Raw genomic sequence first — 19956 nt, 5'->3', positions numbered from 1 at the left:
ATTATTATGTTTTTTTTTTTTTTTTTTATATTTACACAGACACAATTTATTTATTTATTGAAATATTTAAAAAAAATAAAAATAAAAAAAAAAAACGTTTCAATTAAGGGCACTTCCGTTGCAACAATTTATTTGTTATTGCGGGGGGGGGGGAGGGTTTAAAAAAAACAATCGGGTCTTACCATTATGAATTCAATTCATTTTTTGTTCCCCCCCCCCCCCCCCCCCTTTTTTTTATTATTCTGATTACAAGAAGGGAAATAATAATAATAATAATAATAATAATAGTAAATTTCAAAGAAAAAACCGCGAGATTTAAATTTACCTAAAAAAAAAAAAAAACTACGACGAGTTATTATTATTATTTTTTTTTTTTTTTTTTTATATTTACACAGACACAATTTATTTATTTATTGAAATATTTAATAATAATAATAATAATAATAAACGTTTCAATTAAGGTCACTTCCGTTGCAACAATTTATTTGTTATTGCGTGTGTGTGTGTGTGTGTGTTTAATAAAATCAATCGTGTCTTACCATTATGAATTCAATTCATTTTTTGTTCCTCCCTCCCCCCACCCCCTTTTTATTATTATTCTGATTACAAGAAGGTAAATAATAATAATAATAATAATAATAATAGTAAATTTCAAAGAAAAAACCGCGAGATTTAAATTTACCTAAAAAAAAAAAAAAACAGACTAGACATTCATAAATTTTTTTTTCTTTTTTTTTCGACTACTCTTTTCTTCTTCTTTTCCAACTCGATTAACCTGTATATATATATACCTGATGATGATAATAATAATAATAATAATTTTTTATTTGTAAAAACTCAGAGACTAGACAAACATATAAATATAAACTCGCAAACGAAACAGAAAAACCAGAAAATCAGAAAACCAAACCAAAAAAAAACAAGACACACACACACACACGCTCGCGATTTTCAAAAATTTCCCCCCTGATAAATTTACACAATTATTATCATTATTATTATTATTATTATTATTATTATTATTATTTGTACTTATGAAAACCTTTAACATATAGAAAAAATTTAAAAAAAAATTTTTTTCTGCCCTTAAAATGAGCAAACGTTAACATCCCGTAAACGTGCATGCATGCATGCATGCAAACGCGACGCCATTTTTTTTTTTTTTTTTTTTTTTTAAACCGCGCGTTTATTTACCGTCATTATTATTATTATTATTATTATTATTATTATTATTATTATTATTATTATTATTACTATTGCTTGTTTATGATTCGACCGCCATAATTCAACAAAAAACTAATTTTTCCATATCATTAGCGCTTTTTTATTATTGAAGGCAAAAATTGAAAAAAAAAAAAAAAAAACAAAAAAAAAAATTTAAATAAATAAACTAATAAAAAAAATTTTCGTATTGATTTCATCATTTCGATACAATAATAATAATAATAAAATAAAAAAAAAAAAAAAAATTGTTTGTTTGTTTGTTGTTTGTTGTTTTGTAATTTCTTCCTTTCTTTCCTCCATTTTTATTCTTTTTTTTTTTTAGTGTAAAACTTAACTTTAATATAAAATAGCACCACAATGCAGTTATTTGTTTTCTCCTGTTGCTGCTGCTGCTGTCTGTTGTATTGTTTTCTAAAAAATTTTCCTTTTCCAATTCATTCGATTTTCCCTTTAAACTTACCACGTTTAATTCACCACCAAATCTTTCATACTTTGGCCATTGCAAACACGCACGCACGCACGCACAACAAAAACATTAAAAAAAAAAAAAAAAATAGAAAATAAGATAAATTTGTGCGTGTGCGTGTGCACGTGCACACGTGCTCAATTACGCGTGACAAAATAAAAATAATAATGATAATAATAATTTAAAGAGCTCCCTATTCAACTGATTCAATCGATTGTTCTTTCGCGGAATAATCCGGAGATATTTTCGTAACCGACACCGACAACGCTTTGGGTATTTTAGGAAATGATTCGTTGAGTCCTTCATCGTTTCCATCACTTTTCGCATCATCCCAATTCACATTTTCCCCCACGAGACTCCTCACTTCGCTTATGAGAGGAAACAAATCGTTTCCGTTCGTCTTTTGCTGTTGCTGTTGTTGTTGTTTGATTTCTTGTATTTCCAACGCGGGAGAAAGATTTTTCAAATTGAAACCCTCTTCGTTTCCTCCTCCTTTCGACCTCGTCCTACCCGACGAATCTTCTTTACCCTTGAGCATTTTGGCTTGATGTTCCAAATATTGTTTTTTCCTCATTTGCATTTGTTGGATTCGCCTGAATTGTGACAGAGTGAGGTGTATCGTTTTATTTCCCGTCGTCACTTGAACGAAACTTTGCTTTTGACCCTCAACCGTCCTGTTCAGTATGACGGCTCTCGCTTGACTCGATTGATTATTTTTCGACGATGCCAAATTCCTCAAATTCTCTTGTATTTTCGACGTTAAAACGGATGCTTTCCCGGTCGTTCCGAGAGTGCCGACTCGGATGGGAGGACTCGCATCCGTCGATACGCTCGTTATGGATACCTCAGGCTTGGGATGATTCCCGTATTTCGACGAAGACTGTTGAAGCGACGATTTCAACAACGAAGTCATGATTCCTTGATTTTGCTTTTGACCGACGGGTTGTATGCTTTGAACGGCCGCTTGTATCTGACTCAGCGGTGAGTTTTTCATGTAGTAAGACGAACTGGAAGGCATGGGAGTGAGTGTGAAAGGTCGACAAGGCATAACACTTGGTTTAACATCCTGAGTTCTCGATTCCACCTTGATTGGCTGAGGCAATATACTTAAACTAGGAGATATTTCCGGTAGTTTTTTCGAAGGATTGTTGTGTATTCCCTCGTAGGACCTGATACGGTTTTGAACACTTGATATGTAATTAATTGCTTTGGGATCCGCGTTTTTAGATATCACTAAGTCACCATTTCGAAAATATTTTTCTAATAAAATTAAATGTCTGAAAAAACTACTTTGATTTCCGTAGGGCATTTGTAAATTATAAAACAAATTTTTCGTTTCCGAATTGAACTGTATGGTCGTCGTGCACTTCTCGAAACCCTTCCTAACGCTTTTGGCGCTCTCATCTTCCGCCGACGGTTTCAAATCGAAGTGAGCACGGAGAGCAAGTTCCGTTTCCGTCGGAAAACAATGGATTTCCCCGGAGCGAGACGGTCCGTGACGCACGTCTTGTCCAATGTTTAAATTTCCCAATGCCCCGATGTTCAGATTGCCCAGCTTGACGTGAATCTGAGTCGGATTCACTTCCGTCGCGGACGGCGTTATGGACACGCCGCCGAAATCCAAATTCCCGTTCGTTTTCGGCGGTATGTTCATATGACTAACTTTTTTGAGTTCTTTTTCACTTTTTTCACTCTCGTTCGTCTTGTCCATTTCCTCCATCGAAACTTCAATGTCGTTATCCGATTTTGAATTTTCATTTGTCACCGTCGACGTGGGTTTGGATGCTCTCTTCGCTCTTCTCAACGATTTACCCTCGCTGTTATTTTTAGCATCTCCTTCCGCTTCCGAATCGGGTACTTCCATTCCGTGACATTTTAATATTCTAAAAAAATTAATTTCAGAATCGGATAAATAAATAAATAAATGTGTCCAACTAATTTATATATTTTCGATTATGTTAAAAATTTCTACCTTTTTCTGCAAGTTTCGTAAAACTGACGGTGACTCGAAGACATTTCCGATGGTTTTTTACACTTCATACGAATCGATGCAAAACAATTGCAAATTTTACACAGGAATCTATTTTCCGTTAAAATGGCCGGTATCTCATCTGAACTTAGGGCAGCGTTCAATTCCAAAACTTCTGACGTCACTCGATACATGTTAACGCTATAAAGGAAAATTTTTTTTCTCTTTTAATCCCATTCAACGACGACTCGTTACATAAACAAAATGATGCCACACAAACCTCGTCAAACGTTTTTTACATATCCCACAACTCATGAAATAATCAATCCAATACATGTGCCTATTACAAAAAGTCAACGATTGACCCGGTTGAAGTTTTTCCAATTTTCCAGCATCCAAAACAATTTTACGTCCGACGGATTTTTTGAGTTTCAAAAATAATCTTCGGCGTATGCTTTGTTGCGATTCCGCGTTGCAATTTTGTACGATGCACGTTTGCTTCCGAACGGATCTCCTTCGAATGTCGCTTTTCTTTTCCGTGAAAGTGGGGCAGTTTGATTTTTTGTCAACGTGTCGAAAACACGCATCGCAAAGGCACGAATCGGCAGTCAAATGAACTTCACCTGCGGATGAATCCCGATGATGAAAAACGATTGGAAAAATTTTTCCTTTTTTTTTTTTTTCATATTTTTTTTTTACATACTTGCTAAAATATTTCTCCTCTTATCCGCATCTTTCAATTGAGCTATGTGACAGGGAGTATCCAACAAACCGAATTTTCCAAAACAATACGTGCACACATCCGAACACATTCGTCCCGGATGAATGGAAAATGATGATGCTTTTTCCGGTATCACCAACGATTTAGCTTTACCATTTCCGTTTTTATTGTCTTCGGAAGTACTCTCTTCAGCGTCCTTAAAAAAAAAAAAAAAAACAAAGTTCCTTTTGTTTCAAGGGAAACTTGTCCACGAGCAAACATTTTCTTTTTTATAAAAGTTGGGGGGGGGGGGGCGAGAGAACCCAAAGATAAAAATGTGATAAATTTTTTTACCTCTCTCGAAGTGATTTCGCTTTCGTCAAAATTATTAAAATCTTCCAATTGACCGCTAACCGAAAAACTGCTACTCGAAGCTTTGTATACCATTTTGATTGGACTTTTAGAACTTCCTTTTTTTTCCTGCCTTTGAATTTTAATAACGGCTTTAAGAGTTCCCGTGTAACCACCTCCTCCGCTTCCCGTTTGACAAAGGTTATTATTTTGATTTTCTCTCTTTTTCTTAGCATTTTCCGCAGCTGCTTTTAACGATTGCAAACCTTTGTGAAAGGTAACAAAAGAAAAACGAAAGGAAAATTTAAATTTCATATCATATAAATCGAAAAAATGTATAGTTAATTACAACGCATCAGTTTTCCACCTTTGATTACACAACAACAAAACGGAAAAATCAATTAAAAAAAAAAAAAAAAACAGGTATACAAGGTCGCATAACGATAAGCCATACCTGAACTTAAAAAATTATTTATCTAGAAAATAAATAAACGAGGGGAGAAGAAAAATAAGAAAAAAAACTTACCCAAGGCACTTAGTATTGTTTCCTTAGTCACCAAATCTTCTGGACTCTCTTCGATGACGACATTTTTCTTTTCTTTCTCATCCAAACTTTTCCTCCTCTCGATCGAGACCCTCATTTTGTCTTCTCTCATCGAATTCCTTTTCCCTTCGTAATAAGGCACTTGACTTCTTCTCGATAGCTTATCCTCCGAATTCACATCGGATAAACCGTCTAGTAATTTTTGTAAATTTTCCGTTTCCGAATTCGAACTTTCCACGGATGCTCTTCTCCCGGATTTGTTATCCCCGTTCACGTACCCGCCGCCGCCGCCGCCGCCGCCATCATCATCTGTCGTCGTCGAATTCAATCCCAAACCTATTTCTTCCATGAGGTTTTTCCCCTTTTTCAAACCGTTATTGCTCGTCACGATGTTGATCACTCTCGGTTGATGATTTTCCATTCCCTTGCTTTTGCTGCTCGACAGGGGTTTGCTCGAACTTATGACGATCGTTTTTACATTTTCAGTCTTTAATTTATTTACATCTTCTAAACTTCTCGACAATTTCGTCGGATCCGACGAAACCGTCGGCAACGAACACCTCCGATCGAGTACTTTTTGCATCGAATCGAAATCCATCGAACCTCTCCTTTGAAACTTTCTACCCTCGGGATCGGTTATTCTTCTCAGAGGAACGTTTTCGTTTGAGATTTGACTGTTGACCATCAGGTAATTGCTCGAATACATTTCCGGATTGGAACCCCTCCGACCGTATATTTTACAATTTTGATCCTCGACAATGTATTTCTTGTGAGATCCACGCCTCGAATCTCCTCCTCCACCTTTTATAAATTTTCTCGTCCTCAATTCCCTAAACGTTTTCCGCGGTCGAACTTCCATCATTTCGTAATTTTCCGATAAATCCCTATAATTTTGATTGTACGACTTTCCTTCCTGTTCGGCTCTTTTCAACGATTTATTTTTTTCCAAAAGCTTATCGATTACTGTCGGGGGTTTAGACGGTGATACCGATAAGTAATCGCTGTTTTTCAATACCAGTAAACTTTTCACGCCGATCCTATTATTCGGAGACGTGTTGAAACTTTCCCCTGAGCCATAACAGTTGGTCATTTTTCTTACGGGCATTTCCTTTAATACGTTGTTCGCCTCATCACCACCCGCAACCGTTTTCTTACCCATCTTTGACGAATTGCTTTTCACATAATTTAATTCTAATTCGTCGTTTTTGGCATTTTTGACCGGCGACTCTGCGTCCATGTCCGATTTCGTCTGTTCCAAATCCGAATCCAATCCCAATTCTTTTAAAGCTTCTTCGTTTTCCTTGGAAAATCTACAGACGTCTACGGCTCCTTTGACATCGGGCGAACGGTTCAACACATCCCATTCTTCTCTGTCTAATTTCTCTTCTAGTTTTTCTTTTTTAGTAACTAATAACATGCTCGCAGTTTCGTAGGGAGCCAACGAATACGATATTGTTATGGGCTCGCTTCCCAACTGCAAAAGAACTTTGGGACTACTTTCTACGAATTGAGCGGATTTTTTCAATTGCTCGCAAGAGATCGTTTTGTACAATTCTTTAACATCTTCCTTTTCGACACCGTTACTCGACTCCGGCTCTGAAAATGTTAAATCGGAACTCGAACCGAAAACGTGTCGAACGTTTTTCAAAATCCTCTTCTTCGATTTTTTCTGAAATTTTTCCAATTTCACCTTTTCGTCGGCAGTCAAATTAGTTTCTCTCAAAATGTTAGGCACTCCCTGCAAGTGCCTACTCGATGCGTTCGTTAACGAGTTCGATCGACTCGATTCTTTTTCCCTTTCGACATTTCGAAGTTCTAAAATCGTTTTGTTTTTTAACATGATCAAGTCGTTGACGTTTTTCGCAACCGGTATGCTAGGTATGCAGTCCAATTTGGAAATGCCTTTGAAACTACTCGTCGCTGATGTTTCTGCCGTCACTAGGCAATCTCCTTCCAATGCTTTTTCCGATACGATGATGTCTGTCGAAGTATTGCAGTTTGATTGAGTTTTAGAATTATTCATTTTCAAATTTCCATTTGAACTTATGTCGGGATTCGACAGGGAAACGTCCGATACGGCGCTCTTGAGAGACGTGGACATAGATTCCGGTCTTTTTAAATAAAAGGCGGCGTTAGAATTGGAACAAGACAGCGGCTGAATCAGGTTTTTGTTGTTATTTTGATAAATGACTCCGGGTTCGAGGACTCCATTCAATGACTCGTGAGAAGTGTACACAATGTCACCGTTTGGTGCTTCCATAGAAAAATTCGAGTTGGAACCGTTGAAGCAAACGGATGATGGATTCTGAGCATTTGAAGGAACCACTCCCTTTCCCGACAGCACAATGCCGCCACCGGGAGTGATTATAATTTCGTTCGGTGGTATTTTCGAGCCGTAAGATGCTATAGCGTAATCGCCATTTTCAGAATAAGGCAAATCGGTATTGTTTCCAGGCAAGTTTCCGTCGAAATTTTTCCCCGCCGTCGTCGTCGTCTTAGAATTATAATTCCTAATTATGGGAGAGTTAGCAGTAAATAAATTAAAATTTGGTATAGACTGAACAAAATAAGAGTTTCCTAATTGATTAAAATTTAAATTTCCCGTAGCTATAGAATTCGACAAAGCGTTTGCCGACATTAAATCTTGTGCGATTGCATTTTTGGTTTGTTTGTTGACTTCATCCGTTTTGGGTAAGATGGGCTTCAAACGTTTTGCTCCTTTTATTTTTGGTCCAAATCTCGGATGAACAATCATGACGGAAGAATCATCTGGTGACCTCGTCGTCTCAAAATGAAGACCGCTCTCTCGTCTTTGTTTTCTAGCATTTAAATTTTTCTTCGATCCGACTTTTCCCTTTTGCTGAACGTGCCTAAGTATTTTCCCACTTTTATTCTTGCCTACGGATTCCTGAGCGTTGGCACCTTCCGCATCCGAAAAGAAATATATATCACTAGTTTTATCAGAATTTTCCGAATTGATATCTTCGTTTCTTCCATCGCTTCGCATTTTTCTCTTACGCATTCCACTTTTCTTTTTCTTTGATACTTCGCAGTCCGCATCTGACAAAACCGAGGTATCCGATTTTGCATAGGTTACAGATTGACCCTCGTTTTTCAGTCTTTCTTTGCTTGATTGGTCTACAATGACATCATCCAAATCAGATTTCTGCTTGTTGACTTGAAGTTTATCAGACAACTTAAGTTTAGCCTTTTCTAATTTTTGATTTTTGAGCGCTATGCTTGAACGCAACCTAGTTTGATCATTTTTCATTTTACTTTGAAATTTCAACGGTTTCTTAATAATTCTTTTCTGTTTTGGTTCGCCTATATTCTTATCCATAACCTTAATTCTTCCAACTCTTTTCTCTTCCATATGTTTACCCTTTCCCTCGACTATGTCTTTTGTTTTCTTTGGTCTCCCTCTTCTAATGAATATTTTTTTCTTAACCGCTATCGCCGTCAAAACGCATTTCTTTTTCCGACCAGGTTTACTAACGATATTTGGACGGAGCAAACTCCTAATAGACGATGAATCATCTTCACTAGCCTCTACCTTTTTAGATTTTAAGTTAACACTTCTAACGGACAATACATCATCTTCAACTTCTTTATTTTCTACATTTTTCCTCGTTCGTAAAAGAGTTGAAAAACTTTTAAGTGAAACATTTTCGTCGTCCGTGTCTTTTTCATTATTATTATTTTTTCTAGTCTTATTTATATATAATCCACCACTTTTTTCATCCGCACTATCTACACTTTCCTCTTCTTTCTCATTTATTTTTTTATTCCTAGGGAGTAAAGGCGTGTTTCGCCCCGTGGCATTTTCCAAAAGGTCGCCCAATTCTTTTTCCAAATGTGCTTTTTTAAACTTATGATGACCCGAAGGTGGTGGGGTTTTAGCAGCAAAATTACTTTCATCTTGGTCGACAATGGATCTCCTTGCTCTCTTCGAAACCGGCGTACTACGGCCATCTTGAACATTTTCTTTTCTTTTTTTCCTTCCTGGTGGTGTTTTCTGCTCTGGAGACAATTTCACGTCAGTAACGGAATTCGGCTTTCGACCACGTTTCCCTTTTTGGATTTCAGGTGGTTTATCTTTTTCCCCTTGATTATCCTTAAGATGCTTTGTGACTGTTAACTTTTTCTCTTTTGCAGCCATATCTGAAAATAAATAAATCAAATTTATATTATTAATATATATATATATATATATATATATATATATATATATATATATTATATATTAAAATTATAATATTTCAAATTTGTATATAAATATATGATAAAATCCATGTTTCGACTAAATTATTGTATTTATTTTCTCGACATCAAGTATAAATTTTAACATATTAAGATAATAAATATATTTATCATGATTCCAACACTTATTTTAATTAATAATAATAATAATAATAATTGATAATAATATTTTGTACAATATTGAGATTGTACGATATGCAACATAATCGTTCCTGGTTAAATTAATTAAATCGATTTAATCGAAATAAAATTCATGGCTGTTTTTTTATTTTAATCAAAAAAAATTAATTAGAATAAATTATTTTTCATATTTATACATATTTTTTATTGACTACAATCAATTGAAACAATTAAAAATATTTATTTATGTATTACCTAAAGTTATGCATAATGAAATTGTTTAACGAATAACAAATAATAACAAATTTAAATCAATGTATTATTTCATAAATAATGTTGAAATAGTTATTATTATTATTATTTTTTGGAGGAAAAACAGAAAAAAGAAAACAGATTGGAGTGAAAAATAATATAATATTTAATTATAAAACTAATTTAAAGTCGAGGAAAATCATAATGTATATGTAGTGTAATAATTTTTTTTGTGTGAAGTAAATTAAAATAATTAATTTGAAAATAATTTTTTTTTTTTATATTTATTAAAAGAATGAAAAATATATAAAATGAAATTATAATTTAAGGTAATTTGAAATTTTCACCATTTTTAAATGATAATAGTATAACGTGACATGTAAATAAATATTTTTCTGGCTAAAAATGTAATAATTCATTCCAAGGTCATATAAAAGCTGCAATCTGTGTTTGGCATTAATCCAAATATAAAAAAATATAAAAAAAAAAAACAGGGGGTTGAGAATATTTAATTTAATTTAATTTATAATATTTAAAATATTATATTTAAATAATAAAAAGTGAAAAATAATATAAATAATAATAATAATAATGTAATAATATTTCCCAAACGTCAACTTAAATAATGAAAATGCGCGAGCAATGAAAATTTCAATGAAAAATATGAACGTACAAAAACCCATTTGACCAAGTTGAGCAAGTTAAAAAGCAGTCATCTTATAAAAAAAAAAATATCTTTTATATAAAATTTTACAAGAAGCTTCGACACCAACTTGTTGCACGTAAAAAAAAAAAAAAAAAATCATAATTAAAATTAATTTTCCCCATGTTTTTTTAACACGAGAATAAATTTTATAAAAATTCGAACGAGTTCAATGGAATGTATTAAATATAATAAATAAATATAAAAGGTAAAATTTCAACACGTAATGTGTGGAAAATTATATGATGACAGTCAACAACCCCAAATGGCCGGATAATCGTCATAAACAAAAGATGTCCGCAAGGAAAGAACTTGATATTGTGTTTGGTCGTTTGTTTACCTCTACAATTTAGTCCTTACATCCATAATAAAACAATTATATCGTTCTCAGATAAATTATTATTAATTATTTAAATAATATTCACATTTTGTTTCACATTTTCACTGGCAAAAACGCTTCAGAAATACCTGAGAACACAAATCACTGTATTTTTTAGGCTTCCTTTTCTTTTCTGAACACAGCCTTCCAAACCGGAAACACTAACTCGTTCTCACTCCACGCCCTTAATACATTTATTTTCACTAATTGTACTCATGAAAATGTTTAAACATTTTCATTATATATAAATTAAGTTAAAATAATTTTAATTTAATAACCGCAAAACGTATTTTAATAAAAATATGCGCCTTAACTTCCTCAAGTTTGAAAAAAAAAGTTGGCAGCAGTATTAGTTTTACAAAATGGCCACTTATACCATCAGACTTTCCAGAGCCCTGAGTAGTTTTAATACAAATTTTTCTAAATCTTTACTTCAAAAACAATGCGTTTTAATTAATGTAAGGATAAAATGATATTTTTAACATTTTATTAAAGCAAAATCGTTTGTTCGATATACTTAAATCGAGTAAAACAACGATAAAAATAGTATTCGATGGTGGAAAATTATATATTATTGTCGGAAAATTTTCTACTTTTTTTACTCCAATTGATGTTTATAAATAAAATAATTACATAATTGATACTGAAACTTGTTCGGCATAAAAAAAACTATCAATTGAATCATTTATTTTGTATTAAATGCCGCATAATAATCTAATTACGTTATTAGTTTTTATTTTAATTTTTCAAAAATTGAAATCATAAATAATAACATAAGTCAATTCCTAACCTTTTACAAAAATAAACAAAATGTTATGTTATTTTAAAATTTAAAAATGTTATTTTTATTTAAGAGCCGCAGAAATAATTTTTTTTTCAAACATTTACAATTAAAAAAAGAACATGACACTGATTACGAATATGAAGTAACACAAGATCCTCAAGAATGGTCTCATGTTGAAAAATTATTACCTTTTTCATCAGTGCCAGTACCTGAAAATAAATCAATTTATCCTTCAGGTTGGAGACCCATGAAAGGTATTTAAAATGTAAATTAAAAAACACATTTTACAATCTAACATAAACAAAAAATTTTTTTTTTTGTCCACAGAGGAATCGTTAAATCTTCCATATTTTGTTGAAAGATCGAGAAATTACATGTTACCAGTTTATCTTAAATATCCAAAAAGAGGAAATGGTAAAATAACAGTTATAAATAAGATAAGAGGAGATATATGGGGTTTATACAATGAATTACAACAACATTTATATAATGTAACTAAAAAACCGAGAATATTTTCAATTGTACACGAAGGAAATTGTAAAATACATATCAAAGGTGATTATGTGTATTATGTTGAACAGTGGTTATTAAGTAAAGGATTTTAATATTTGTTTAATAAATATTAATTTTTTCATATATATATTTATCGATTTGTAATTGTTAAGTATAAAAAAATAAACTCAACGATTAATTTTGTACAAATCGTTTAGTTTTTTCCTCCATTTTTTTTTTGTCGAAGCAACTTATACAAACTGTAATTTTAAAATGTAAAAAAAAAAAAAATAAAACTTTTAATTCGACAAATTAATTTTTTGTACACATTTTATCATTAATATAAAAAAATTTCCATCACATTTTATAAACATTTCTGTTGAAAAATTTTTTTTTTTTTAAACAAATCGATAATGAAAATGACAAAAAAAAAAAAAAAAAACAATTTTTTTTAAAAAGTATTTAATATAAAAAAAAAAAATTTTTCGATTTCCAACATAAAAATATTTATTCCACACACATCATTATCATCATCATCATTATAATTGTCAAAAATCTTTTTTGAAAATTTAAAAAAAAATTTAATATTTTCATCAATCAATCATCATTCAAAATAATAATAATAATAAAATACACTTAATTTATTTCAATAATGTTTTTTTTATTTTATACAAAAATTTTTTTAAAGAAAGGAGAAATTTGATTTTGAAAAAAAAAAACAAAAAAAAAAAAAAAAGAAAAAAACATTTTCGTAGTCTAAATTTTAAACTTATTATTCTATATATATAAAAAAAAATAAAATAAAATAAAATAAAACAGTTATTTAAAATTAATGAAATTCAATTCAATTAAATTTAATTTAATTTAATTTGAACCCCCGCCTTCGGTAATACTTTGACGCCAAGTGTTTTGAAATGGTATTTTAAGTAATTTAACTTTCGTCGTTGGCAAACCTTCCGTCAGCATGACGAATAATTCATCGATTGGTATTATCGTTATCGGCATGGGATTTTTAACTCCTCCCTCCTCATCCTCCTTTTTCGAATTTTCACCATCTTTTTGCGTGACGGCGGGCAATGGCACTGGCTTCAATACCTGTTTGCGATTATAAATTTAATATTAGACGACTCGTTTACAACAACAATTTGGGTTTAAAAAATGAAGGGGGGTACGTACAGGAACGCTGTTGCCCCCGCTTTTTTTAGATCCCTTTCCTTCGCACTGATCCACGAAAAGCTCCGTGACTTTTAACAATTCCATCGTGACGACCCAAACGAATAGAGTCAATGATTTATACAGCTTATATGTCCCAGATAAAATAATGTTGTTCGTTGTCGCTGACTAAAAAAATGGAAATTTAAATCATTTTAAATTTAAAATCCTTTTCGAAAAATATTTTTTCCCCTCTCCCCTCCTCCTCCTCCTTTTTCCCCCCCGGTACGAACCTGAGTGACGTATGTCGGTATTAATAAAAGGCGTTTAATGTTTGTACAAGAGGCAAGTGCTTTATCGAAACCAGGTCTCACATCGAAATTGATCAATTCCAATTGTATCAATTCTTTGAGTTTGCTCATTTGAAAAAGCATTTCGTTCGTCGAACAATTCCACGGTCCTTTTTCCAACCTTATCCTGCGGGATAAAATTTAACATCAAAAAATTCAATAAATACAATAAAACGTTTCGATTCGATTTTGTTTCATTCCTGTTTCATCGAACCCGAACCTTTTCAATGTCGTGAGCTTGGCTATGACTTCGTTTGGAAATGTTTCCGGCAAATCGTTACATTCTCCCAATTCTAAAGCTTCCAAATTTTGCAGCATTCCAATGTATTGTAATTTGCAGGTCCCTAAATTTTTCACCGACGTCAAAGACAGCGTCGTCAAAGTGTCCGATAGGTCCGTCAACGATTTCAAAGAATCCGTCAAATGAAGTCCGCAAAAACTTTTCAATCTCAATTCTTTTAAATTTTTCATTTTCGACAAACTTTCCAACGATAATTTTTGATTTAATATTTCGTCTCTGAAAAGCAGGAGAAAATTAATAATAATAATAATAATAATAATAATGATAAAGTCGTCCATCAAAACGAATTGGACGCTCACTTGGAACCGATCATTTGTTGAGCGTTGAAAACAAACAATTGCGGACATGCTTCCATGACTTGTACGACGATGTTCACGGAACACCGGCACATGTCCAATCTTTCCAAACATTTCACTCCGGATATGTGTTTAGCAAAGAGTCCCCACATTTCTTGAGCGTCGTCGAGTGACATTAACATTTTACGAAGGTCGAGGTGTTTCGTACCGTGACGGGAAAGGGAATCCGTGAAACCTTTCCAATCGGAAACTTGCGAATTTTTCATTCGAACGGTTCGCCACTGAAAGAGAAAAACACACAACAATTTCATTTTCGAATTCATCCTTCCCTTCCCCCTCTCCCCTCCTCCTCCTCCTCCTCCACGCCCCCCCCGAGAAAAGAAAAAAAAACTCACCAGCGATGAATGACTTGCCAAATCTCTCCATAATCGACAAACGCGACCCGCTCTCAACAATTCTTGAACTTTAAGGTACTGGAATACATTGAGTAATGCAGAATAACTGAAATAATTAAATCGAATACACGATTTTTACATAATTTTTTCCCGACAATTTAACAACATAATAATAATAATAATAATAATAATACTGATTCATTACTGAAATAATAATGTGGTAGTAAAAAAAAAAAAAAATCGAATCAATTTGAAAATTAATTAATTTATGCATATGTATACATATATATATATATATATCCACTCTTAAAATGATAGATTATCGGGAGATTTCCCCTCCCCCCCTATAATAATAATCGATTAATCGATCGATCGATCGATCGATTAATCGACAACCGACAAATCCTATACATATATATATATATACATATACATAAATTATATTTAATAGATAATAGTAGCTGACACAAAAGATGACTGATTTCGACTACTTCCCAAATACTGTGACCCACAATCGATAATAATAATAATAATAATAAAATAAATAAATTTCTCTTATCTGCTAATATTCGAACACCTCGAGGTGAGTATCATCTCGGGGGGAGGGGGAAAGGGGGGGGGCGGGGTAACACAGTCAGTGGGTCAGTCGTTTAAATCAACACACATTTGTGACGGCTACTACTCTATACTTCTATACGACGTTCATGTTTCACACAAATTAATTTTTCAAATTGATTATGATAATACAATGAAACAATGCAAACTACGGATGACACAGAGCGAAGGTATGGAATAATCATAATAATAATCATAATAATAATAATAATAATAATAATAAATCAAATAAATAAAACAAAAGCATCATCAATCGATCATCTTTTGTGGCAGGTTTTTTTTTTGTTTTGTTCTATACTAAAAAAAAAAAAAAAAAAAAAAAAAAAAAAAAAAACATTGATTTTTCATCCATCGGTTTGTTTGTTTGTTGTCTTTCCTTTTTTTTTACCCCACTCACCCAATGCAGATATTTCTCATGAATTTTTGCATGGATTCGTTGCCTCCATCTGATGATGGTCTTTTATTGGGTGCCTTGACCGCCTGCTTTCTACAATTATAAAATAAATTTTTCTTTTATTAACCACTCGTAAAAAATTATTATTATTATTATTATTATTATTATTTTTTATTCCATTAAACACACTTTCAACGAATTAAAATTCAATCATCAATACTTACTGAAAGTGATCGGTTGTTTCGCTTTCGGTTGGGAGATCAGCTTGACTAGAATTCGGTATGACCGACGAGCCGGGTGAAGGATTAACAACCAGAAAAGGTTGTTGATTGACTTCGGTATTGTCTCCCGACATGAAAGGCACGAGAACGACACCTGGCGAATTCGCGGCGGGCTGTACGAAAGGATTATTTTGCAAAGGTGGACCTTGAATGATTGTCGAAGTCGGGGTGGGAGTAATTATGGTTGTACTTTGAGAAGGCTCTAGTTTTGTCGGTGACTGATTTTGATTGGAAGCAACCGAGAGAACGTTATTTTTGGGTACTACAATATACCTTTTGTTGTTCATATTTACAAGAGCCTGAGGTGGCGAAGCAGAGTCTTCGGGTTTGGTTTGATAGTTTTTCGGAAGAACGGAAGGAGATCGAAAAACGGAATTGGATGGAGGAAACCAAGGGGATACACCACCTCCACCCCCTCCTCCTCCTCCTCCTCCACTTCCTCCTCCACCGCCGATAGAAGATTTCGATACCGGCATTTTGGGACGAATCAAAGAAGGAATGCGATTATTGTTGGCGTTTGATTGTGCTGTCGGCGAAGGAGTTAAAGCCGGATGTATGGGTTTTGGAGATATTATGGGAGGATTCTTATCTGTAACGACAGCAGGTGTTATGTGTTTAACTAAATTTCTCGATTTCACCTCGCTGACTTTCGTTTTACAATTCTGAAAAACATGAAATTTTACATTTATTTTTTAATAACAGGAAACCATTTTTAAAAGGACGAGTGAAAAATGATGCGAAAAAAAAAAAAAAAAAAAGGTTTCAAATAAAATATAATAAGGATATAATTATAATTTACCTTGCAAACGTATTTCAAAAGTTGTCGGTATGAGGATGATGATGCCATGTCACAGCATTCGGGATGATATAGGCACAAACAAACGCTGCATTGAAGAGTAGGGATTAATCCCATTGCCTTAGTGCACCTAATCGTACAAGGATCCATTCTTCCCTCTTCGTTTATGCTTCTATTTATAATTTAACAATGACAAAAAGCTTAACGAAAAGAAGTATGACTACGTTTGTCAACATAAATAGGAAAGTACAAAATAATAATAATAATAATAATAATGAAAATAAAAATGTTTCCAGAATTCTAATAAATCTTATTTGAGCTTGAGACAACAATAACAAAAAAAATAAAAAAATTTTCTTTTTCATTTTGCAAAGTGTAAAAAAGGCTCAAGGAAAACTGGAAACATTTTAATTATAAATAATTTAAAAATAATAAATAAATAAATAATGATAATAATAATAATAAATCACTGTGTCATCCGTATTCAATCTAAGGAATAAAATTATTTACAGTTATTTTAAATAAATTATTTAAAAAAAAAAAAAAAAAAAAAAAAAAAAGAAAAGAAAAACAAAAAATCAACGTGGATAATAAACGTTTCAAAATGAAAATTTTGAAACAAAAATAAAAAAAATAAAATAAATAAATAAATAAATAAATGGTTAATTGAAGACGGAAAACAAAGGAAAGGATAAGGAAAGATAAATATTATTTAATGTATACAACATTGAGATTTTAGCAATAAAAAGTTATCGAATGATAATAAACACAAAATTTTTTTTCCAATTAAAAACTCTTAAGCGATGAAAAAAATTCATTTCATTCAAAAAAAAACTCTCATTAATTTTTTTCAATGCTCAAGAGTTAGAAATTAAAAGGTTTTTTTTTTTTTCAATTATATATATAAATTTAGTCAAAAAAAAAAAAAAAAAAAAAAAATGAATTCATACTTCTCTTCGTCCAAGTGACTCCACGATAATGATTCGTTGCTTGAGCTTTTCGTGCTCCCGGCTGTGGGACTCCACAATGGCGGAAGCATACCCATTTCCAAATCTCCACTTTCTAATTTATTCAATGGTCCTTTTATTTCTTCCTTAGCACTACCTAATGTTTTCAAAGGCTTTTTACGAGGTGTTATTTTTCTTCGTGGACCCGACGGCGCATTCGGATGAGGCTTGGGTCCCTCAGGTTTGGGTAACATTAATTTGGGAGACTTTCGTTCTGTAAATTAATTACGTAATTATATTAAAATATTATATGACATATCGAATCAGGTTCAAACAAATCCGTACAAACCTCCGTTTACGGCTGGTGATTTCTTTAAAGCGATCTTTGGAGTTCCCTTGTTAAATTTAAGTACGAGTTTTTCTCTCTTCGAAGGCGGTGGTTTCGTCACAGCTGGCTCTTTAGGAGTTTTAACGAAATTTTTCAACGGTGTTGCTTTCGGTGAATCCTTCGGAGGTGACGGAGGTTCTTTTAAAGATGCGTCTTTTAAAACTGGAGTTTCGGAAATAACTTTTTCCGAACGTGTTTTTATAACCGAAGGCGTGCCTAATACTTTTTTCGGAGTTGCCGTTTCAAATGGAGAATACCCTCGACTTCTTGCATTTCTAATTGTTTCAAATTGTGGATCCGCTCCCAATGGCTCTTTGTAAAATGTAAAATTTTCTATTGTCAAACCAGGCGTCACTAAAGAAACAATAAAAAATAAAAATAATTTTACTGATTATCATTACTTAAATGAAAAATTTCATTTTTTTTTTTTTTTTTTTTTTTCAACTCACATTTTTCTGAAACCTCTCTCAGAGATCTTAGTTTTTTTCCCGAAGGATGAAAATAATAAACATCTTTACTGATTCCATCTTCTTTTGAAGTTATAGCTCGAGTGACAACTTCTCTTTTCCAACCAAAATCAAATGGAACTAAATATTTTGGATTTGATAAATCTACTAATGATTTTCTCGACCTTTGAAATAAATAAAATAAATAAAATTTTTGAATTTGCTTTTAAGAAAAATTTGAAAAAAAAAAAAAAAAAAAAAAAAAATTATTTGTTTTTTTTTTTTTTAAAGACACAAACCCTTTTGATGCAGGACTACCGGTTCGACTTCTTTTTGTAAAACTTAAAACACTAATTTGAGAAGCTACACTTAAGGCAGGACTACTACAATGACTGGATAAATCGCTTTCTTCAATTTCCTTTCTTTTTCTTTTAGCCTGAGGGGAAAGTTTTGTTTCATTTTTTCTATTAATAAAAACTTCCATTTCTTGTAATTCATCTTCTTCCTTTTGAGACAAATTCTTAACTAAATCCTGATTTTGTATTTCATCATTTATTATAGGAAAACCTTTGAAATCTTCTTCCTCCTCATCGATTTTACACTTATTTTCTTCATCGACAAAGTTTTCAGAAGACCTAATATCAGAAATTTCTTCAGAATTTTTTTCATTTAATTCAGAATCAATTTCCATTTTAACCAAAGTTTCAGACTCATCTGAAACATCTTTTTCTAAATTACCTTAAAAATGAAAAATTACTTTAATATATATATATATATTTATAAATTTACTAAAACTAATGAAGTAATTAAAACAATATCTTACTCGTGGTTTTTAATTCATTAACTGAATTCTCTACTGGTTCATCTACTGTTTTTAAATTAGAATTTTCAGTATCAGCAGCCTCATTATTTTCTTCAGATGTAACTTCCATTCCATCAGAATTCACTTTTGTACAATCGTTATCACTAACATTGTTGACATTAGAATTATTAATGTCACTAACAAATGCATTTTCTTCACCTTTCGATAATTCCGATTTATCTTCACTAGGAATATTAGTTTTTATATTTTCATCATCAACTTCTTTTTCATTATCCTTTTCGACTGCAGAAATTTGATTTGCACTATTTAAGTCCACTGTTTCATTTTCTTCCATAGTGTCCATTTTGTTATTATACTGTGTTCGTTAAAACTTAAACTATGGAGTAATTTTGTAGAAATCAAACCAAAAATCCATATAAAATTTTTTAAATATATATATATATATGCAAAATCTATAAATCTTATCACACAATTCTGAAAATTAAAATAAATAAAAAAATCAGAAACGTTTTTTAATTTTTAGTTAGC

At 32.1% G+C, this 19956-nt stretch overlaps 3 protein-coding genes across 3 annotated transcripts; 1 reads left to right on the top strand and 2 right to left on the bottom strand.

The window, feature by feature from the left end:
- Positions 1–1883: 1883 nt before the first annotated feature.
- Positions 1884–9413, bottom strand: Phum_PHUM604780 (uncharacterized protein; the record flags this gene model as incomplete). Its single annotated transcript, XM_002432878.1, has 6 exons — positions 1884–3573; positions 3663–3860; positions 3940–4282; positions 4363–4576; positions 4714–4976; positions 5237–9413. The coding sequence occupies 6 exons, from the start codon at positions 9411–9413 to the stop codon at positions 1884–1886; spliced, it is 6885 nt and encodes a 2294-aa protein (XP_002432923.1).
- A 2391-nt stretch (positions 9414–11804) lies between these two features.
- On the top strand, positions 11805–12357 carry Phum_PHUM604770 (mitochondrial 50S ribosomal protein L49, putative; the record flags this gene model as incomplete). Its single annotated transcript, XM_002432877.1, has 2 exons — positions 11805–12006; positions 12080–12357. 2 exons carry the CDS (start codon positions 11805–11807, stop codon positions 12355–12357), a joined length of 480 nt encoding a protein of 159 aa, XP_002432922.1.
- Positions 12358–13000: 643 nt separating this feature from the next.
- Positions 13001–19771, bottom strand: Phum_PHUM604760 (uncharacterized protein; the record flags this gene model as incomplete). Its single annotated transcript, XM_002432876.1, has 15 exons — positions 13001–13021; positions 13181–13339; positions 13421–13585; positions 13690–13873; positions 13922–14263; positions 14347–14624; positions 14739–14844; positions 15751–15840; positions 15972–16690; positions 16837–16996; positions 17775–18045; positions 18121–18513; positions 18609–18790; positions 18905–19334; positions 19429–19771. 15 exons carry the CDS (start codon positions 19769–19771, stop codon positions 13001–13003), a joined length of 3843 nt encoding a protein of 1280 aa, XP_002432921.1.
- Positions 19772–19956: the final 185 nt, after the last annotated feature.

Source organism: Pediculus humanus, genomic scaffold (genome assembly GCF_000006295.1).
Source record: "Pediculus humanus corporis 1103172108318 genomic scaffold, whole genome shotgun sequence".
In the NCBI taxonomy this organism is placed as follows: Eukaryota; Metazoa; Arthropoda; class Insecta; order Psocodea; family Pediculidae; genus Pediculus; species Pediculus humanus.
The sequence above is the reverse complement of the archived record's forward strand: the minus strand, read 5'-3'. Positions and strand labels throughout refer to the sequence as shown.